This window comes from Myotis myotis, unplaced genomic scaffold (assembly GCF_014108235.1).
Source record: "Myotis myotis isolate mMyoMyo1 unplaced genomic scaffold, mMyoMyo1.p scaffold_m19_p_2, whole genome shotgun sequence".
Lineage (NCBI taxonomy): Eukaryota > Metazoa > Chordata > Mammalia > Chiroptera > Vespertilionidae > Myotis > Myotis myotis.
In genome coordinates, this window is record NW_023416324.1 from 212361198 (window position 1) to 212384707 (window position 23510).

Sequence of the window (23510 nt, forward strand, 5' to 3'; positions counted from 1 at the left end):
TCTACTTTCTATCTTTAAGAATCTGCCTATTCTAGATATTTCATGTAAGTTGAATAATACAGTTTGTCCTTTTGTGTCTAACTTACTTCACTTTTCATAATGTCTTAAAGTTTCATCCAAGTTGTAGTATGAGAACTTTCTTTTTATGGCTGAATAATTATCCATTGTATGGGTTGGGTATATGATATTTTGTTTATTCATTTATCTCTTGATGGACACGAATTATTTCTATTTTTTGGCAATTGTGATTAATGCTGCAATGAATATTGCAATACAAGTATCTGTAAGAGTTCTTGCTCTCAGTTTCCTTGGATATATGAGTGGAATTGCTGGTTCCTAGGGTAATTGTATGTTTAGCTTTTCTAGGAACCACCAGACTGTATTCCATGATGGCTGCATCATTTTATATTCCCTCAGCAAAGTATGAGGATTCTAATTTCTCCATATCCTTGCTAGTGTGTTTTCTTAAATTGTAGCCATCCTAGTGAGTGTGAAGTATTACTCTTGTGGTTTTGATTTGCATTTCTCTTATTACTTATAACAAATCGCACCTGAGATTTATTTTAATCAGGTATGGTAGGACAGGCAGATCTGGAGATGACTGCCATGAAGGAAGAAGTTTATACTAACAGATTCCTAGAAATGAGGCACACCTCACCATGCAGGGCCCCATGGGGGTGCACCAGCTTTGGTCAGTAGGCAGGGGCCGGGAAAGGGAAGATTATAGCGCAGAGCCTGTAGTTTGAGGTTTTCGCAGGACGCAAAGCTGGGTGCAAAGTAAAGTTTAGGATTGGCTAGCTTGAATATTTCCCATAGCTTTGGCCTATAGGGGTGGTCTCTAGGTGTCTGGTTCCTGGTGTGATTTAGCATGGGGGGAATGGAATATTGGCTTGATATGTGAGAGTTTTATCAAGAGGATAGAGGTATGAACTCTGGATTGTTTTGTGTATCAGGCATGTTTGTTTTTAAGAGTTCTTTGCTATCTCGAGGAATTAGCTAGCCATGGGAAGGGCAATCTCTCCAGGATCAAGTTTCCTAATGCCAGAGCATCAAGAATGCAGAGTATAGTCAATACACTAATGTTGAGCATCTTTTCACGTGTGTATGGTTATTGGCCACTCTATATCTTCTGTGGAGAAATACCTATTCAAGTGCTTTGTCCGTTTTCTAATTGGATATTTTTGTTGTTGAGTTGTAGGAATTTGTTCATATATTCTGGATATTAATCTTTGTCAAATGTTTTCCAGATATTTTCTCTCATTCTGTAGTTTGTCCTTTCACTTGTTCACAATATCCTTTGATGTATAAAAGTTTTCATTTGGTGAGGTCCCGTCTACCTTTTGTGTGCGTGTGTATTTTGTGTTTTTGGTTTCATGTCTAAGAATCCATTGCCAAATCCATTGTTATAAATGTTCACCCTTATGTGTTCTTCTAAGAGTTTTGTGGTATAGCTCTTATATTTAAGTTGATCCCTATTGAGTTAGTATTTGTATATGGTGTGAGGTGGAAATACATTTGTCCCAGCACCATCTATTGGAGAGGCTATTCTTTTCCCATCAAAGGCATTCAGATTGGCACCATTTTTGAAAATCAGTTGGCCATAGATATATAGGTTTATTTTCGCACTCAATTCTATTCCATTATATGTATGTGTTTGTGTGTCCATCTATCTATACATCAGTACCACAATGTTTTGTTTACTGTAGCTTCGTAGTAAGTTTTGAAATCAGGAAGTGTGAGTCCTCCCACTATTTTCTTTTTCAAGATTCAGCTACTCAGGGTCCCTGGCAATTCTTTGTGAGCTTGAGGAATAGCTTTTGCCATTTCAAAAAAGTCCTTTGAATTTTTTATAGAGATTGCATTGAATGTATAGATTGCTTTGTGCAGTATTGACATCTTGACTCTGTTAAGTCTTCCTATTTCTTAACAGGGGATGTTTTTTCCATTTATTTAGGTCTAATTTCTTCCAGTAGTGTTGGTAATTTTCAGTGACAAGTCTTAACACCTCCTAGGTTAAGTTTATTCCCAGTTTATTGTTTTAGATGGTATTTGAAATTCAGTTGCTTTCTTAATTTCTTTTTCTGATTGTTCATTGTTGGTGTATTAGAAACACAACTAATTCTTGTATGTGGTTATTGTACCCAATAATTTTGCTGAATTCATTTATTAGTACTAACAACTGGAATCTTAGAGTGTTATTATATATAGAATCATGTCATCTGTAAGTTGAGATAGTTTTACTTCTACCATTCCAATTTGAATGATAATTTTATTTTCTTGTCTAATTGCTCTCACTAGAACTTACAGCACATTGTTGAATAGCAGAGGTGAAAGCAGGCATCTTTGTCTTATTCCTGATCTCAGGGAAAGATTTTTAGTCTTTCACCATTGTATATGATGCTAACGGGTTTTTTATATATGCCATTCTTCATATTGAAGAGCTGATAATTTTAGCACCCACTTTTGTTAAATAATGTTTATTTTCAATTCAAGTGTATTACTGAATTTTACATAAAAGCTAATGAGAAAACATGAAAATGGTGATAAGATAATCAGAGGTTTCAAACAATAGGATTGTTGAAATTGGTGACTTATACTACACTTCAGGTTTCAGTGAAAAGAATAAGTTTAACATATGCACAATACTGAAAATAACTGTTAAAGATCATTAAAAAATCAGATCAGGGATTGCAAATTTCACATATATTTTACAGCTATATTTATATGGTAGATATATGAAGCATTTCTAAAGGTTCTCTAGTAGGAATCACTCATGCATCAGTGATTCATACTTAGCTCTGGAACATTAGGCTTGTGCACTTATTCTCAGGAATGATTGGGACGAGTGAAGAGTACTTCCTGTAAACACATAGCCGTACCAAATGTTGCTTATAGTAGTGCTTAACATCACATTGCCGTTCTTTCCAAGATGTGATGTTATTTAATCATAAAAATAGTTAAGACACAATCTTTCGTTTGTAGTAAAATTTTAGGCCATATTTTCCTCTTTCTGCCAGATGCAAGGTATTCTTTGTCTGTAATTCAGATTTGGATCTAAGTGTCATCAAAGGCATTCAGATTTCAAGTAGAGACTGGTGAGAAGTTCCCTTGCCTCAAAGAGACACTGCTTTTTTGCTGCCTCAGTAGCAATTTGAAAACCAACAAACTTCCCATCTAACTTTTGGAAAAGGTTACATGTAGGTTTGTACATGTAGATGGGAAAATGGGAAAAGCCAAGATAGTTGCTCTTTCTTGCAGACTCTTGTAGAAGTCATTGAAGGGAAGGGGTGGGAAATAGATAAAGTCAGTAAGAGCCATTATCTGTAACACTAATATAAAAGATTATAAGTAGCCTCAATGAGTGCATTCTCATTTAGAAAAATACTTTTAAAGTTACTTTGTGGTTATAGTTTTGCTTTTATATTCTTGCAGATTTACAGTATGACCTTGAGGTTGTCTGCCTTATTTGAAGAAAAAATGAAGAAAATCTCCTCTGATTTTAAAATTAGTCAAAAATTCAATGAAAAACTTCGAAGAAGCCAGAGATTCAGGAGACAGCAAAATTGTAACCGTTTCAATCAGGCTAACAAAAGTACCAGGTAAATTGGTTATTGCCAGCTTTCTATGCAACTTTGTAAAATTTCAGGTCGTGATAATGTCTTTGATTTTATTATGCAAACGATTCTTAATCATTTTAGACAACATTTAGAAAAGAATAGTCCCTTTTTGGCTTGATAACATTCTGTTCATTGATTTGCAATTATGTAAGTTTTTAAAGCATTTAATGAAAATCATCAATTGTAAAAGAATTTTATAAAGTGTTATTTATTTATCTTACTGCTTTGAGAGAGAAACATTGATAGGTTGCCTCCTGTACTCCCTGACCAGGGATTGAACCTGCAACCTAGGTATGTGCCCTGACCAGGAATTGAACCTGCCACCTTTTGGTGCATGGGATGATGCTCCAACCAACTGAGCCACCTCGGCCAGGGCATAAAGGGTTATTTAAGGTACCATTTATATTTTTCATAATGAACTTTTTGTTTTTAATGCAGAGACTTTGAGCATTTGATATTTATGAGAAAACATCTATTAGGTATAACATACCATATTTCTTACTGAGAATTAGTTGTAAAGAAGAATTATAAAATGCAGGGTTTATTCTCTTCATAATTTAATATTTATATTCTGTCTTTGATGATGTAGCTTACATTGATATAAAATTTACATGTATTTTGGAGTATTGGAATGTGCAAATTGATGTTGTTTAGTTTGTTTTCATATATGGTTTGAATGTGCACTCTACCCTTGATGGGTTTCTTCATGGTTGTTCTGGGGATTACACTATGCATTTCAATTCAAAACAAGCTACTTTAGTGTTTTGGTTTTTTTTTTAAATCTACTTTTGTTTAATACTATTTAATTCTCATAGATAAAAGAATTTTGTTGTAGGTTAGTTCTCTTCAGTTATTTGTGCTATTGTCCTATAGCTTACATCTTCATATGTTATTTGCAGTTGGCTATTAAATCAGACGGGGAATCAAACTGGTGACTTCCTGGTTCATGGGTTGACACTCAACCACTGAGCCACACTGGCCAGGCTCTTTAGTCTTTTTTAATCTGGAATTTACTTGTAACCTTTGTCTTCTTGATAGACATTTTTAAGACTATAGGCCATTTGTTTTATAAAATGACCCCCAGTTTGGATTTATTATTGTATGAGTTTTTATTGTTATTAAAATTTTTTAATTAATTTTTCTTTTTAAGAGAGAGAGGAAGGGAGAGGGAGAGAGAAACATTGATGTGAAAGCAAAGCATTGATCTGCTGCCTGTTGTGTGCCCCCCACGGGGATCTGGTTCCAAAGCCTGAGCATGTGCCCTGACCGGGAATTAAACCAGCAGCCACTTTTTGGTGCCAGGGATGATGCCCAACCAACTCAGCCACACTAGCCAGGGCTTGCCTATTTTTAAAAACTCTGCTTTCTCTTGGAACCGAAAAAGAGTCTTAACAGTTCAGAAGAATATAGGATAAGAAAGGAAAGCTTTTTCTCTTAAGGTACTACTCATTTGTGTATGTTAAAAATTATATTTATGATAAGTATAAGCATGTAATGATTTTTTTTTGTATTCACTGGTCTGCCTCCAGTTGTTATTAATGGAAGTTAAAATCTGTCTTGACATAAAGCTTGAATTTTCTTGATTATGATGATATAAACAGTTACTGCTTTAATGAATGGTGGTTATCTTTTAGCTCAGATGCTTTAGATATTCGAAAAAAGCCCTTTATCTTTTTGTTTGAAAGGAAAAGAAGATTATCTCAACATGAGTATTACCCAGATCTATAATGTAAATCCAAAGATGTATTAGAAAAAAATTAGCTTGTCCAGCTCTAGCCAGCGTTGCTCAGTGTTTAGAGTGTCAGCCCACAGACCAAAGGGTCGTGGGTTCAATTCCTGGTCAAGGCCACATACCTGTGTTGCAGGTTTGATCCCTGGCCCCAGTTGGGGCATGTTCGAGGAGGCAACTAATCGATGTCTCTCTCACATTGATGTTTCATTCTCTTTCTCTCTTTGTCTCTCTCTCCCCCTTTCCCCTGACCCCCTTCTCCCCTCTCCCTTCTCTAAAAATCAATGGGAAAATGTATCCTCAGGTGAGGATTAACAAAATTAATTTGTTCTGATCTCTTTTTTGCCTCTGTTCTTTTTTTTTAATTAAATATATTTTTATTGATTTCAGAGAGGGAGGGAGGGAGGGCGGGAGGGAGAGAGAGAGAGAGAGAGAGAGAGAGAGAGAGAGAGAGAGAGAGGAGACTTGACTTGGAGAGAGAGAGAAAGATGAACATCAGTGATGAGAGAAAATCACTGATTGAGAGAAAATCACTGATTGGCTGCCTTCTGCACGTCTCACACTGGGGGATTGAGCTTGCAACCCAGGCATGTGCCCTGACTGGGAATCAAACTGTGACCTCCTGGTTCATAGGTTCCCACGCTCAACCATTGAACCACACCAGTTGGGCCTCTTTCTTTTTTTTTTTATTTTAAATAGAATTTATTAGGGTGACATTGGTTCATAAAATTATATAGGTTTCAGGGGTACAGGTCAATAATACATCATATGTATATTGTATTGTGTATTCACCACTCCAAGTCAAGTCTTCTTCCATCACCATTGGTTCCTCTTTTACCCTCTCTTACTTCCCCTACCCTCCTTTTTTCTTTTCTGTTCAGGTTTTGTTGATGTCTTCTCTTAATTTTATACTGTGTTTAGAAACTAGAGAGAAAGTTGGGTCATATTGAGACTCAGATTTATAATGTGAAAAATGCCTATATTACATAAATGTTGGTTCTCCCTAAGCATTTAATCCCAAGAACCATATTCAATGTGATTTTCTGTTAACTGTTACTTGGATCATTTGTTCATTACTCCAATTTGTGATAAAACAATATCAAATTTAAAGTAAGAATATTAATAGTAATCCATGCCAGAAAAAGATGTTAATAACAGATATTTTAATATTTTGATCTAAAATTATTATCAGATTAAAGTTATAATATACTTTTATTTAGGTGTTTTCTGTTTTGTTAAATACAGCTTCTTTTGTTCATATCTCTGACCAGAAATACCAAGCAGAAGCGTTTAAAATCTCAGATAAGAGTAATTCCTGAGTTGGTAGGTTCTCCTACTCAGTCTACCTCAAGCCAGGCAGCTTATTCTGCAAGCCACAAGACACGTGCTAGTGTCTCTTCAGGTGTTTCTTCTGAGGACTCTTCAGATTCAGCAGGATCATCAGAAAGAATGAGAAGAAGTAGACCTGTCACTCTAACAAATGGTTCTACATTATCTGGTGAGAAGTAGAATGTTACGTTATTCAACTGCTGAGCGCTCAGGTGTATAATACTGCTAGTTTCATAATAGAAGGGAGTAGAAAGGGGGGCTAATTAAGTTTTTAAGTGGAATTTTGTTTATTAAGTATATACACTTTATTTTCTGAATCCAAAGCAGGAATAATATGCTACTTCCAGAAATAAGAGAACAAACGATTCAAAATGCTGATTCTGTACTTTTTTTTAAATGTTTTTTTTTTCTTTTTTTTTTTTCTATATTTCTTTATTGATTTTAGAGAGGAAGGAAGAGGGAGAGAGATAGAAACATCAATGATGAGAAAGAATCATTGATCAGCTGCCTCCTGCACGCCCCCTACTGGGGATCAAGCCCACAACCCAGGCATGTGCCCTTGGCTGGAATCGAACCTGGGACCACAGGCCAACGCTTGATGCATTGAGCCAAACTGGCTAGAGCTGATTATGTACCTTTTAATACCAATTTTATCAGCTGTTTTTATTTTATTTCAATTAAATCTTTATTGTTCAGATTATTACAGTTGTTCCTCTTTCCCCTCCCCCATAGCTCCCCTTTACCCAGATCCCACCCCACCCTCTGCACTTACCCCCCTCCCCCACTGTCCTCATCCATAGGTGTACGATTTTTGTCCAGTCTCTTCCCACATCCCCCACACTCCTTTCCCCCCCAAGAATAGTCAGTCCATTCCCTTTCTATGCCCCTGATTCTATTATATTCACCAGTTTATTCTGTTCATCAGATTATTTATTCACTTGATTTTTAGATTCACTTGTTGATAGATGTGTATTTGTTGTTCATAATTTGTATCCTTACCTTTTTCTTCTTCTTCCTCTTCTTAAAGGATACCTTTCAGCATTTCATATAATACTGGTTTGGTGGTGATGAACTCCTTTAGCTTTTTCTTATCTGTGAAGCTCTTTATCTGACCTTCAATTCTGAATGATAGCTTTGCTAGGTAAAGTAATCTTGGTTGTAGGTTCTTGCTATTCATCACTTGGACTATTTCTTGCCACTCCCTTCTGGCCTGCATAGTTTCTGTTGAGAAATCATCTGACAGTCGTATGGGTACTCCCTTGTAGGTAACTGAGTTTCTTTCTCTTGCTGCTTTTAAGATTCTCTCTTTGTCTTTTGCTCTTGGCATTTTAATTATGATGTGTCTTGGTGTGGTCCTCTTTGGATTCCTTTTGTTTGGGGTTCTCTGTGCTTCCTGGACTTGTAAGTCTATTTCTTTCACCAGGTAGGGGAAGTTTTCTGTCATTATTTCTTCAAATAGGTTTTCAGTATCTTGCTCTCTCTCTTCTTCTGGCACCCCCATAATTCTGATGTTGGTACGCTTGAAGTTGTCCCAGAGGCTCCTTCACTGTCTTCATATTTTTGGATTCTTTTTTCTTTTTGTTTTTCCGGTTGGGTGTTTTTTGCTTCTTCGTATTTCAAATCTTTGACTTGATTCTTGTGATCCTCTAGTCTGCTGTTGGAACTCTTTATAATATTCTTTATTTTAGTCAGTGTATGCTTAATTTCTAGTTGGTCCTTTACATAACCTCAAGGGTCTCACTAAATTTATCAGCGGTTTCTAGAAAATTCTTGAAAAACCTTATAACTGTGGTTTTGAACTCTATACCCTGTAGTTTGCTTTCCTCCATTTCTGTCATTTGTGGCCTGTTTCTTTGTCTCTGCATTTTTTATGCTTCCCTGTGTTGATAGAGTGGCTTTCTGTGCTAGGTGTCCTATAGGGCCCAGTGGCTCAGCCTCCCCAGTTACCTGAGGTGGACACTCTTGGTGCACCCCTTTGTGGGCTGTGTGCACAGTCTTGTTGTAGTTGTCTTTTTTTTTTTTTTTAATAAGTTTATTTTACATGCATATATTACATATACATATTTTATTTTATTTTATTTTAAAATATATTTTATTGATTTTTTACAGAGAGGAAGGGAGAGAGATAGAGAGTTAGAAACATTGATGAGAGAGAAACATCGATCAGCTGCCTCCTGCACATCTCCCACTGGGGATGTGCCCGCAACCCAGGTACATGCCCTTGACCGGAATCGAACCCGGGACCCCTCAGTCCGCAAGCCGACGCTCTAGCCACTGAGCCAAACTGGTTTTGGCTGTAGTTAAGTCTTGATTGTTGTAGGTATCACTGGGAGGAATCGACCTCCAGGCCAATTGGCTGTGAGAATCAGCTGTGTCTGCAGTGGGAGCACTTCTGTGCTGGAGACACCCTTCTGGGGCAAGACTTGCTTCAGTGGGGCTTTGGTATTCACTGAGTCTGCCCCCTGAGTGTGTCCCTTATGGATCTGAGGAGTTGTAATCTGGATGGTCCCACTCTGACCACTGGGTACACTGGCTCTTGGATCTCTAAGGAGGTGCTAATTTAGCCTCTGCCTAAGGCTACCCAGCAGGAGCTATGGAGAGATCTGAAGATTCCTCTTCTTTGTTTGGGGTTTGGAGGTTCCCAGTTGAGGCCCAGCTGTGAAGCAATGCAAGCTGCTGTGGGGCCTTGGGCCGTCTTTTGGAAGTTCTTGGTCTCTCCGACCCAGCTGCAGTTTGTTAGGTAATTTTCAGGTTGCAAAGGGCCAGGCCTTTCACATGCAAAAGCCTCTGCACACAGCTTTGGTGGGGCGGGGTCTCAGGGGATCAACAGGGTGAAGCAAGCAGCTATGGCTGCTCCTCAGTCCTACCCTAAGAGGCCCCCTCGTCTCAGTGTCCAGTCCCGGTAATCGCTGTAAGCACCTCTGAGAGAAAGCCACCCTCGAGTTCTGCCTGCTGCCAGACAGTCCAGTTTCTCCCCGTATGAGTCTGGGTCCCCAGAGACTCGCCCGGAACTAGAGTTCAGAGCAGCTGGGAGCTTGAGACGCCCTCCTGATTGAAAAAGACAACCGTGTTCTCAGTTGCCAGCCCTTTCCGCGTGCGCCTCTGTACCTCTGCACTTTACTTCCGCACCTCCTCTGAGTCTTAGTGTGCTTTTCTCTTTCCTTCTAGTTGTAGAATTTCCCCTCAGCCAGCTTTCCTGTGGTTCTTGATGATGTCCATTTTGTCTTTTAGTTGTATTTTTGAAGTGGTTGTGCGAGGCAGCAATTTCTGGTGTTTACCTATGCCACCATCTTGGTTTTTCCCTATCAGCTGTTTTTTTCGAACATCTTTAGAAAATATACTCAAGTATTTAGGAATCTGCTTTAAGTCTTTTGTTATGAAGTAACTGCTTATGTGTGTAAAGATAAGAGAATGTGTGTAATGAACTGTTGATGCTTTGTTTTTCTTAGAAAGTGAAATGGAAGATTCCTTAGGTCCCTCTTTATCGTCCTCAGCTTCAGAGAGTTCAGAGGAGAGCAAAGGGAGTTCAAGAGCTCGTGAGCCCTCCTTGCGCCGTAGGCTGGCCAGAAGCGGCAATCTCAGAGTGACCAGAACCCGGGCCGCGCAAAGAAGACCTGGTGAGAGACCCTGGGGTGCTTTGGAGGGATGTATATCATGAGGTTCAAGAGCTAAACACTGAATGGTTTATTGATTTAATGTATCTACATATGATTAGTCCTGTAAACTTTTTAAAAATTGGGGTATGGTTGACATCTGGCATGGTATTAGTTTCAAGTGTTCACCATAATGACTTGATATTTGTATACTAGTACATCGTGAAATGACCACAAGTCTATAGTTACCATCCATTACCATATACAGTTACAGATTTTTTTCTCATTATTTTCTTGAGATGAGGACTTTTAAGATTTACTCTCTTAGCAACTTTCTTTTTTTTAAAAAAAATTATTGATTGATTTTAGAGAGAGAGCAACATCGATTTGTTGTGCCACTTATTTATGCATTCATTGTTTGATTCTTTTTAAAAACAGATTTTTTTAATTGATTTCAGAGAGGAAAAGGGAGGGAGAGAGAGATAGAAACATCAATGATGATTGATTGGCTGCCTCCTGCATGCCCCCTACTGGGGATCGAGTCTGCAACCAGGCATGTGCCCTTGACTGGAATCAAACATGGGACCATTCAGTCCATAGGCTGACACTCTATCCGCTGAGCCAAATCAGCTAGGGCCATTGTTTGATTCTTGTATGTGCCCTGACCAGGGATTGAACCCACAGACCTTGATATGTAGGGACAACACTAACCAACTGATCTACCTGACCAGGGCTTAGCAACTTTCATATGTGCACTACAGTATTAACTATAGCCACCATGCAGTACATTACATTTCCACGAGTTATTTATTTTATAACTGGATGTTGATACCTTTTGACCCCCTTCAAACCGCCCCTCCCCCTACACACACCAGTCTGTTCTCTGTATCTATGTACTTGGTTTTGTTTGTTTGTTTTTTAGATTTCACATATAAGTGAGACCATATGGTATTTCTTTTTCTTTGTCTAACTTACTTCACTTAGCATAATGCCCGTATAGTCACTTTGTGTTGTTTCAAATGGCAAGAATCCATTCTTCTTGTAGCTGAATAGTTTTCCATTATGTATATATATCACATCTTCTTTATCCATTCATTTTTTTTTTTAAATCCTCACCCAAGGACATCCTTAGAGAGAGAGAGAGAAATAGAAAGAAACATCAGTGTGAGAGAGAAAGATGATTGGTTGCCTTCCATATATGCTCCAACAGGATTGAACCAGCAACTTTTTGGTGCACAGGATGATATCAACCAACTGAGCCCCTCAGCCAGGCTCCATTCATCTATTGATGGACACTGTGCTTTGCTTGTTTCCTATTGTGGCTATTGTAAATAATGCTGCATTGAACATGGGGGTGTGTAGATCTTTTGGACTTGTTTTTGTTTTCTTTGGATAAATATCTGCAAGTGGAATAGCTGGATCATATGGTAGTTCTAGTTTTGATTTTTTGAGGCAACCTCTTTACTGTTTTCCATAAAGAGGCTGCACTGATTTACTTTCCTACCAACAGGACACAAGGGTTCCCTTTTCTTCACATCCTTGTCCACACTTGCTATTTCTTATCTTTTTGATAGTAACTATTCTAACAGGTGTGAAGAGATAACTTCATTGTGGTTTTGATTTGCATTTTCCTGATGATGAGTCATGCCATGCATGTTCATTTGTATGTCTTCTTTGGGAAATACCTATTCATTTCTATGCCCATTTTTTTTTTAAGTTTTAATCCTGTCCTGAGGATATGTTTTATTGATTTTAGGGAGGGAGGGAGAAAGGAGAGAGATAACATTGATGTGAGAGAGATATATTGATCGGTTGCCTGCTGTACACACCCTGAACAGGATTGAACCCGCAACCTAGGTATGTGCCCTGACGGAATTGAACCCACAACCTTTTGGTGCACTGAATGCCGCTCCAACCGAGTCACATCGGCCACTGCTCTCTAGGACAGTGATGGCGAACCTATGACACTCATTTTTTTGGTTGATTTTTCTTTGTTAAATGGCATTTAAATATATAAAATAAATATCAAAAATATAAGTCTTTGTTTTACTATGGTTGCAAAAATCAAAAAATTTCTATATGTGACACGGCACAAGAGTTAAGTTAGGGTTTTTCAAAATGCTGACACGCCGAGCTCAAAAGGTTCGCCATCACTGCTCTAGGAGTTTCATGGTTTTAGGTCTTACATTCAAATCTTGAATCTATTTTGAGTTAATTTTTGGGTGTGGTTTAGGATAGCAGTCTAGTTTTGTTCTTTTGCATGTGCTGTTCAATTTTCCCAACACCATTTATTGAAAAGTATCTCCTTTCCCCATTGTGTATTCTTGTCTCTTTTTTCATAAGTTAATTGACCATATATGTATGAGTTTATTTTTGTGGTGTCTATTCTGTTGTATCCTTTTAAGTCTTTTAGATTTAGAAAGGAAATCTGTTTTGGCAGTAAAATATAAGGAACATCAGTACTAAAATAGTGAAGTCATTTAAAAAATGTTGAAATAAGGAAGACCTTTCTAATCTTATTGTTACTTTATTTCTAGGTCCAGTTTCTTTAGAAAATGGATGTGGCAGAAAAGCCACTCGAAAGAGAGTCTATTTAAGTGACTCCGATAACAATTCATTAGAAACTGGTGAAAGTTTAAAAGCCCGAGCTGGAAATAACCGCAAAGTGCTAAGAAAGTGTGCTGCTGTGGCTGCCAATAAGATAAAGCTAATGAGTGATATAGAGGAGAATTCTAGCTCTGAAAATGTCTGTTCTGGCCGTAAGCTGCCTCACCGCAATGCTTCTGCTGTGGCTAGAAAAAAGTTATTATATAATTCTGAAGATGAGCAGAGCTTAAAGTCAGAAACCGAAGAAGAGGAGCTAAAAGATCACAATCAACCATCGCCAGTGTCCAGTTCTCATGTGGCCCAGAATACTGTCAATGAATCTGAAAATGGAGATTCAGAGTCAGAAAGTGACCTGCAGGTAGTCCGGAAAAATTGGCATGCTAATGGCTACAAGTCCCATACTGCAGCAACTTCTAAAACAAAACTTCTTAAAATAGAGTCTTCTGAGGAAAGTCATGGTTCAGATTATGGACATAACAGAACTAATGGCCCATCAACGTCTGGGCAGAAACTCAAGGCAGGAAGTGTCTCAGGGGAAGAGGAGGAAGCAGATTCTGAACCAAGAAAATACCCTGGTAGGAAATACAGCACAACTCGCAAGAATGCCACTTCCCTTAAAAAAGCAAAGGTCTTTACTGATTCAGAGGACTCTGAATCTGAGGAAGATAGAGGAGATGGTAGATGTCACAAAATGGAAACAAACCTGCTGTCAGGAAAGTTGAAGAGTGAACCTATGGCTGCATCCCACTGTTTCTCAGATCATGTGTCTGAAACTGATGTGGATTCGGATGATGACAAAACAAAAGAAAAACCAAACGATTTTGTGAAAGGTAATTGAAAACATGTCACTGATTTATTCTTATTGCCCTGCCCTTCTAGCATACATTGTTTTTCTTTCCTGTGAAACTTCTCTTTGCCAGTTGTTTTCTCTACACTCCCTGCATTCTCCATTAGTCTTTTTTTTTTCTTTCATCTCTCCTATTCCTGTGTGCGCACCCAACTATTGGTTGAGTGCATTTAGTTTTACTCACATGACAGGCAATTTGGCCTTAACATTATTACTATTAAAGATTTCACTTCTTGTATTGGTGATTGGGGATATTATATTGGCGATGGGTTTAAGAAAACAAAGGCAAGCACATTTATAAACTGTCGTGATGATAGTTTGAGAAGAGGAAAGAAAAGGGTAGGACTGATCGAAAGGAATGTGGTAAGTAGTAATAGCAGCAGCTAACAGCATTTTCCAGGTGTTCTGTATATCATGATGTTTTTCTAAATGCTTTATGTTTTTTCTTTAATCTTCAACCGAGGATAGGTTTTTGTTTTTACTTTTTAGAGAGAGATGACGGCAGAGAGAGAGAGAGAGAGAGAGAGAGAGAGAGAGAGAGAGAGAGAGAAACATCAGTGTGAGAGAAAAACATCAATTGGTTGCTTCCTGTATTCACCGTACGCACCCTGACCGGGAATCAAACCTTTCGATGTATGGGACGATGCTCCAACCAGCTGAGCCACCCAGACAGGGATAAATGCTTTATGTTTATTAATCAATTTAATCTTCATATCTTTTATGAGATAGGGACTGTTGTCAATTTTACTGATAACGAGCACAGAGAGGTGAGGTAAATTGCTGAATTAAGATTGTACTGGTAAATGGGGATTGATGAAAAATTTTAAAAGAGCAGGAGGCAGCTAAAGCTAGGATAAAAAGTTGGTGTGATAGGAACTTGTAAAGTTAAGAAGTGTTGCAGGGAGGCTGAGAGTAAGTGGTTAGTTTTTATAGCCTAGTGTAGTGGTAAAGAGTTTAGTCTGTACTCACGTAAGTAAAAGGTTTTAATGTCAGGTGTCTGTGCACATAGCTAGAAAGGCCTGGGGTTTTACTGTGAGGAATATGTTGTACTTGTGAATGGTGCTGAGGCTAACAAGTCACTGCTCCCATGCCACTCACTGCCATTCCTTCCCAGTTAATAAGAATGCAGAATTATGGACTGATGTCATATAAATGTTGAATTGAAGATTAAAGGAATACTCTTAATTTTTAGATTCTACATCATGGGACCATGGACAAAGCAGAAAAGTTTCCAGGAAAAGGGTCTGTTCCAGTGATTCAGACAGCAGTTTGAAAGTGGTTAAGAAATCCTCCAAAGCCAAAACAGGTCTCCAAAGGATTCCTCGAAGATGTGCAGCCACCGCTGCCAGTAAGATTAAGCTCATGAGTGACATGGAAGATGCTAGTTTAGAAAACGTGTGCACTAGAGGTAAGAGGAGAAGGAAGAAGCCCCTCCGTTTTGCGTGTACCACAGCCGCGAAGATAGGGAGTGATTCTGAGGGAGACGCAAACGGTGAAGTGCCAGACGAACAGGGTGCGTGTGAAGGGGAGGCGCCTGAGGCTGACTCAGAAGGTAGCGCAGAAAGCGTTCCTCAGCCTCTCAGTGGAGACTCTGACTCTGAAGGTATGCCAAAGTCAGAATATAGGGACGGGCCTGCCAGGCATACCGGTAGCCACAAAACAAATGCTGCACCTTCTAGAACAAAGAGGCCGTCTTTTGGGTCTTCAGAGGAAGATTCAAAAAGCCATATTCCAAGGGGTGAGATTGGTAGAAAATTTCCTTCCGAGTCAACTTTGGAGCAAAAAACTACTACAGAGACTAACTTTGAAGAGGAACTGAATTACGGGCTGCGCAGGTGGAATGGCAGAAGACTCAGGACCTATGGGAAGGCTCCTTTCAGTAAGACAGGAGCGACTCAGGACTCCCAGGAAGCAGCTAAGACGGAAACAAGAAGGAAGAGACTGCATCCTAAATTGGGAAATGTGAAAAATTCAGAAACAACAGGGAATTCAGAGTGTGGACCGGACACTAGTCCCAAATCTGACTCAGAGTTGGGATCTGTAACTGAATCAGAGGTTGACTGTGCTGATGAGACAAAAACCAAAAAGAGGAAAACAAAAGGAAAAGCAAAAGTAAATGTTAGAAAAGGTAAAACTTTTACAGCTAACATATCTAAAACTGTGAGGCAACAAAGACAGAGCAAGCGTCCTAGGTTAAATGTGGATGACAATGACTGGGAGGATTTGGACTATGCAAAATCTAAGAGAGTTCTTCGACGTTCAAAAATTAAAACGAGAAATCAGGGTAGAAGGACTGTGAGATACCATGATGGGGATGATGATAGAAACTTAGAAAATGTGTTAGATTTTGATGATTGCACCTTATGACCTTGAGGGAAAACCAGTTCATTTAAAGAGGAAATGGACTGGAATTTATGGTGAAACCTGGCTGTTGAAGTTATTATTTTTTTGTCCTACAATTCAGGGAATATATTTATATTTTTCTATGAAAAGTTATGAATGTGACTAAATCATGACTGTTATTTTTATTTGCACTTGCTTGCCTTTGTAGCAGCATTCAGCACAGGTGCCAAAATATGCTTCATTTTGGGGGCAGATCTACTTAAACAGTATTTAACTACATATAGCAAGAGTTTGAAATATGTTAAACACTAGACATCCTGGTTATCACAACCAATGAGCATTACTTTCATGGTCGCAAGTGCCATGCAGATATTTTTGGAATTTGTTGGGAGGTGGTAGTTTCTAACCCGTGTCATATTGTAGCAGAACAATTTCACAAGACCTATGTTTACAGATTTTTCATAAATATTATGTCCATACCGACATTGCAATCATGGGAAGTGTTACCATGATTAGTAGTAGGTGAGGTACCTACCACTTTTTTTTTTTCTTTCCCTGGCTACTTGAGTAGAATGCATTATACCATATTTGGTCATTTTCATTGAAATGGTTTCCAGTTTTCTTTTCAAATGCTGTTGCATCTTTCTCTCTTTTTATTTTAAAGGAAAATATCATTATTATTATTTTATAAACTTGAATTTATAAAGTGCTGGTAAATTATTTTTTTTAATGTTTTGATCATATATTTCAATTCCTAAGGCCAGACCATAATCCTAGCATTTTCTTTTAGATTGTGCTCTAACAAAAGGCTATATAATTTTCTTTCCATGATCTCCTGGTTTTCATGTGAGGGATTTAACCAAACTCTTGGTCTTCGATAGTCTTACTCTGTGACATAGAGGAGTTTGTGTGCCTTAGATTTAGGGAGAGTTTATTCTTTAATAGAGTGTACGGAACTCAGAGAATATTTAAATTATATGTAGTTCCCCCCATTTCTATTGAAATCGTAGGGTTGAGTTTTGTTAAGTGTGCAATTGCAAATCTCATCTATATAGGAAACTAGTGAAATGTTATCTCCATCTCTTTGTTTTAGCTTACTGCTGCCATGTGCAATCTCAAACATTCTTTGCTGGGGTAACTAAGTATAACTTCATTAGTGACCTTTACTTTAAACCTAAGAAAAGTCATATTTTGTTAGAAAATAATTTTGGAATCCATTTAAAGCAAAACTTTTATCACATCATCAGATACCATAGTAACGCTTTTTTTTTTTTTTTTTTTTGAGCCAAATGTTTTTACTTGATAAGATTGTGCTACTCCAAACAGTATAAGTGGCCATTCCTGGCTTGTTTGTGCCTGAAGATGGACTTGATTCAAATGGTTTACATATTTTGTAGCGAAGGGGTATGTTTCAGTACTCCCATCTTTACTATTTATTGGCCCTATTTGGTTTCAGACTAAATTAACCTTTTTCTCCTGTGTATCCTTAAAGTGGCAGATAGGGAAAAGCACCAGACTCTGGTATTAGTGTTAGAGAATGTTCTTAAGTGTTGTTACTGTGCAGTTATCTATCCTGTTTGACATGGTAAAGGCATTTCTCTTTTAGACACTGCCAGCTGAGATAGGTGGGAGGCCTGCTCTCCTTCGGTTGTTCAGAGATGCTCTTCTTCTCAGAACTTGTAGTAAGTGCAGAGAACACAGTTTGGTGCAGGGTAATTGTCCTTCACTCTTGACCTGAAAAAATTAATGGAATGCTCTTTACTTCCTTAATTTTAAGAAGTGATGATAGATGGCATATCCATTAATTTATTTAAACTTTTCTTAAGCTTCTCCATTTTATATCTAGTCTCAGGGTTATAATTCCATGTTTACCATCATTTGCAAAAAGGTACCAAAAATCCTTAAATAAATAGGGAATACATTCATAAACACGTAAATTCTTTTGGTAAAATGTTAGTTTGACCATTTAGGCTTCATCAATAGAACTATTCTTTAGACTAAATTAATTGGTCATTGACAGGCTGGTCAACTAATTACTAATTTTTCATTTTGTCCAAAATAGTTACACCCTTATTTATATAAGAATTATTCTGGTTTCATCTGGAAAAAAACACAAAAATTGTCCTGGTAACTTTGAATGTGTGGTTGACAATGGTAGCTTCTCAAATTCTGAAGTAAAACTAAGGGATTATAGAGAGAATCATTTTTTTTTGGTCATGGTGCTATTCCTAAGGTTAACTTTGAATATGTGACACACACTCCTAAATACCTTTAAGGAAAATTAATAAATAATTAATAGTTCAAAATGTTTACATTGAGCACTAGAACGTTTGATTTTTTTTCTACTTTATGCGAAAAGGCGCAGGGATTTAATGCACAGATGTACTTTAATAAGTTTGGGATTGGTTTGTGTTTTTCTTGTGAGAAAAGATAAAAGGTTACAAATTGAATGTGAACTGATGAAGGGCTATAGCTTTCCATTGCACTTGACATAACTTAATGGTATATGAAAAAAATACTACTGTGTTGTGTATGTCCAAAGTCCTCTGACTTTATTCATTTATGGTTTAAACAAAAAGGTTTGAGGTACTTAGGTTTGATTTTTTTATTTCTTTGAATAACTAATTTTACCAAGCATATTAAAAAAATTAAAATGTTTAAAAATAGGTGAGGTTTTAAAAGCATTTTTTTCATATCCTATTTTTTTTAAAAAGGGTATATTGACAATGTATAGTAATTTCTGAATAAAAGGAAAAATATATTCCAAGTTAATTCCTAGGATTGTCGTTCTCCCTTTTTTTTTTTTTTATTTTAGGGGAAAATCTCTGATTAAATCCTTTCTCAATTTACTAGTCCTTAGAAAAGGATAAAGCAGTTACAGCTTCTAAATTAAAACACAAAAGTTTCTTTTAAATAGCAGAGGTTGTACCTGAAAAGGAAATCAGTTTTATAATAAGGAAATAGAAGGAAAGAACTTATGTTTTAGGAAAATTCACTTCAAATCTGGAAGTGGAAATGGAAAAAGGAGCCATAAACCAATGAAAATACCGTCTGAGGTACTGCTGTCCGAAAACAAGATAAGACACTTCACCAAATCCTCCCACTTCATCAGTTGATGGCATCTTCAGTAAAAATTCTATTTAGAGTACCATTGGGTCCATACTACATTCCCTGTCGTTCTTCTAGCCTTTTTTCAAGAAGAACATTAGAACACAAAATTTATTAACTTTACTGTATAGTATTAAAAACTAAGCTGAAAGGATTTTAATCTCTTCTGTAACTACCTGAATTTGTACCATTTGAACAAAATGAGGGGTTTGTATATCAAAATGTAAGAACATCGTTAAAGGTGCATACAATATTTTTGGTTTTTCTTTCTACTCAATTGAATTGATTTTTCAGATAACTTTTAAATGGCCAGATAAGGTCTTTTTGCCTTGTCCTTTACTATAGCTGAAATACCAGCCCCATATTTTTCATTGCTATTAAGTCAACATATTTACTTTGTCAGGTATCTTGTAGCTGTCACCAAATACTTTAGCTTTCTTACAGCGTGTGGAAATTATAGCTCAATTCTAGTATGAAAGGGTGCAACAAACCACCTTCATTGTAGAAGTTTTTGTCTATTGATTAAGTATGCCTTGCACTTCTGTAGTGGATATCAGGGAATAATAAAGCAGAAACCCTAAGAAACTTGCAACTTAACAGTTTAAAGACTGTCTCTTATTCTAGTATTTGGGAATAGAAAGATCAAACTAAATAAATTAGTCAAAGCTAGGGAGAAAGTGGAACATAGTGGGAAAATATAGTCCAACTACATTAGTAAATGCTAATCCTGCTTGTAACTCAATTGTGAATTATTAGGAAGGATTGAAGTGTACAGAATATAATGACGAGGGCTGTGTTACCTCTTCTTCCATTCAAAGAGTATTTTTATAGCTGTTTTCTTAAATTACAGATGTTGCCTAAGGATACATGGGAATTCTCAAAGTTCAGGGGGGTGTTTACCAGTCACTCTGCCAAAGCTTGTTCCTAGTCTATTGTTAGTGTGGTAGGGAAATGTCTAGACTCTGGTTGCCTTCTCAAGGATTGCTCTTACGATGTGATGGAGGGAGGCTGAGGGGTGGGCAGGGCAGTCACAACATTTGGGTCCTACAGATCTGTAGGCTCTTAAATGTGACAGCATGTCATAGAGTATATATCTAGTCAAGAACAATAGTTTCATTCATTATAGTGATCAGTGTTGCAGTATATTTTCTGGTCATACTTTAGTTTTGAAGTTAATTTTAAGGTAAGTTTTATCATTTGTTAGAACTTTCATGGGGATTTGGAGTGCTAAGGAGAAAGGCATTCTGAACTAACTGAAAGGGGATGACCAATGGCAGGCTTGGCCACAGCAGCTGGCCCTGTTTAGTGATGGTTCCAGAAGGAAAGCATTCAGACACTATTACCCTTTACAGTTAGTGGTTAAATGTTAAAGGAATCTTTAATTTTTAATATATTGAACTATATTTTCTAAGTGCTGATCCATATTGAGTCCTTGGACTGTACACATTCAGTTCACCTGTAAAATCCTCACCATTTTACTAGAGCCTGTCAGAGATAAATCTTAATTTCCACTCCCACAGAGGAGCCCTGAGTTAACTTTCTAAAGTAAGACATTAGCACATCTGAGCCTTCGCATTTTCATCTAGGAACCAGTTTTTTAGTGAGTTACTAACTAAGAGTAAGAGTTTAATAAATTTAATTAGGCTTTTTCCTTTTTTAAAACGACTTCAAGCCTCCTGGCTGATTCATTAAGGTCAGCAATATGGAGCCAGTTTTCCTTGCAGCTCATCTTTACTTCTTGTCTTAAGCAGTTCCCTAACCTCTATCCCTCTGTGATTTCTTCTGTGGGCAGAACGCAGGGCTACAAGCAGGGTGAACGGGGAACTGGAGGGAGTCATGAGATGTGTCTGAGTAGGGTTGTCAGGATTGTCTGGGCCCCGCTGCATTTCACTAGGGAAGCGATAAAGTCAATTGGAAACTCGGTATTTACTTCTGATACCCTCCTGCCTACCTTAGTTTGAGATGTCTCTTAAAAAGTTCATTAGGCAGATAAGTATCATATCCCTTTCATACTTTGAGCTTTCATCAGAATTTTAGAAAAAAATTGAAATGCCCATCACAAAGCTTGTGAGAATCAAGAATGTTTTGAGTTAACTTTTCTAGGGATGAGAGAAAGCTCTGTGTAAAAACAATTCCAGGTTGTCTGGCACCCTCACTGGGTGTATTGTAAACTATAGATGAACCTCAGTTCATCGATTCAACCAGAAAAGTGACCAAACTAGTGGAAAACAATTCGATGGAATTATTTCTGACATCGTTTGGCCTGACACTCCCATGCTGTAGAAGACTCCTCAGTGTTACCACTCCCCTAGGGAAAACAGTAAACGGTTAAACCCAGAGTTACAGAAAACACATTGTTTTACAGGCATTCTCTAGAGACTTCAAAGCTTATGGGATCCTTTTGAAAACAGGCTTTAGGAGGGATGGATATCAGTCTTAAATGCTATATACTTCCTGAGTTTGGGTCATTTCATTGCTATCAGTGAAGGGAGGCAGTGAAGAAAGAAAGCTCACACCAGCTCTGATAAAGGCTTGCTTGAAGAGATTATAATTTGCAACTAAAAGGTTTTCCCTCTGAATGGAATTGATTTATCTACCAACCACACGAATCAATGAAAAGGATAAGAAATAAGCTAGTATATTGTTTTCAGCAGCAGGCATTCTTTTCCATTCTCAAATTTGTTTTTAATATTCCAATAAAAATGCTGATCCAATTAAAATTCTATATGCTTCTATAGCAGTGATGTGTAGTTTACTTTGGATTTAGGAAAACAATTTTGTATCAAGTATAATTGGAATAAAGTAAAATTGGAATATGAATAATCCTTAAAATATAAAAATGAGATTACTGCTTTCTGTCAAAGCTGTATTGTCTATATCCTTTTCTCTTCATTACAGACCATCTTAGAATACACAGTGATATGAGTCATGATTTAAAGAACTTGACCGAGTACTACTGCAGATGTAAATTTTTATTCTACTAATGAGGTTTTTTTCCATATCCAAATAGGGATTTATTTATAGGAGAGCAGCAATGCCTCAGGCATGCTGACTGTCCCAACACTGACTGACCCAAGACCATCTGGGACACTAGACTTGTACTGTTTTGTTAGTATTAGTGACACTATAATTATATAGGATCCTCCAAAAAATTTAAGCTTGCACACTAACATACAAATTGGACTTTTAGCTGAATTATCCTGTATATATTTCTAAAAACTGGAGTTTTCCAAGAAAAATAAAGCACTTTATAATTTACCAAGTTGTCAGTAATAAAATTAACGCTGACTTACATGTACGTATTATTTTTATTTTAATTCCACACAAGTTATTCTAATGTCTTCCTCAGACTGTGTTTATTTTTGGGAAGTTCCCATTTCATGACATAAGACTACGGAGAGAGCTCTATCAAGTTGGAGTTGCTGTATGCAAAGTAATCTGTTCACATTCTCCCCCATTTATTTGAAGTTCAGACTTTAAAATAGTTTTAAAAGCCCACTTAAAGTTTCTTTTGTAGAATCTTAACTTTTCCCTTAGTTTGGGTTACAAATAAGCATGTACTGAAATGTCTTAGAGTTAGTACTTACCAGGTTCCTAAATAGGGTACTTCCATCACTACATCACAAAGGAATTAATCGCTGCAATTAAACGTCATTTTGTCCTACAAAACTTTTTCGTTGTAATAGGATTTTATCGATGCTAGTCAATTGGGTATGTGTTGGGGATGAACCAGTTGCCTATTTTTAGTGCTTTTTCAACATACAAATGATTGCACTTGAATAATACTAGTATTACTAACCTACCACAAGTACAAATTTCACCTTAATTTTGCTATCTAGTTTTAACTATTCATTTATCTGATGTAGCGTATTAATATACAAGGTTGGGCAAAAGTAGGCTTAAAGTTGTAATACAAGTAAATACAATAATAAATAATACAAGAATAAGCTTTCGTGGACTCACAACTGTAAACCTATTTTTGCCTGCCCCGTATATTCTAGCTTTTGCCCACACTGAGTTAATGTGCTAAAGATTGGCTTTGGATCTAGGTTTAGCTTGCAGAGAACTAATGTTCACAATTTTAAAATTCCTAAGAAGAAATTCGTTGAAGTGGTAAAAGCACTACACTTTAATCCACTTCCCATTTCACTCCCCCGACTTTATAAGCATGTGACTCCACAGAGTCTGAGGTGGGTGGGTATGCTGCATGGGGCACGGCCATGGTGATCAGCTTAGCCTGCCAAAATGCCATTTTTGCATTCCTTTGATTTACGTTGAACAAAATGTACCTTTAAAAAATGTTTTTAAATTGATTTTAGAGAAGGGGGAGAGAGAAG

General features: G+C 37.3%; 1 protein-coding gene across 5 annotated transcripts in view; it reads left to right on the plus strand.

Moving 5' to 3' along the window:
• Positions 1–23510, plus strand: part of BRWD1 (bromodomain and WD repeat domain containing 1) — a 98473-nt gene that overhangs the window by 70004 nt on the left and 4959 nt on the right. For 4 of the 5 annotated variants that reach the window (XM_036350105.1, XM_036350108.1, XM_036350109.1 and 1 more), the window contains 5 exons: positions 3433–3599; positions 6618–6844; positions 10125–10292; positions 12806–13705; positions 14915–15850. In XM_036350105.1, the coding sequence (XP_036205998.1) occupies positions 3433–3599; positions 6618–6844; positions 10125–10292; positions 12806–13705; positions 14915–15850 (2398 nt within the window). The remainder of the gene's footprint in view (positions 1–3432; positions 3600–6617; positions 6845–10124; positions 10293–12805; positions 13706–14914; positions 15851–23510) is intronic. The other variant, XM_036350106.1, reaches the window with a different exon arrangement.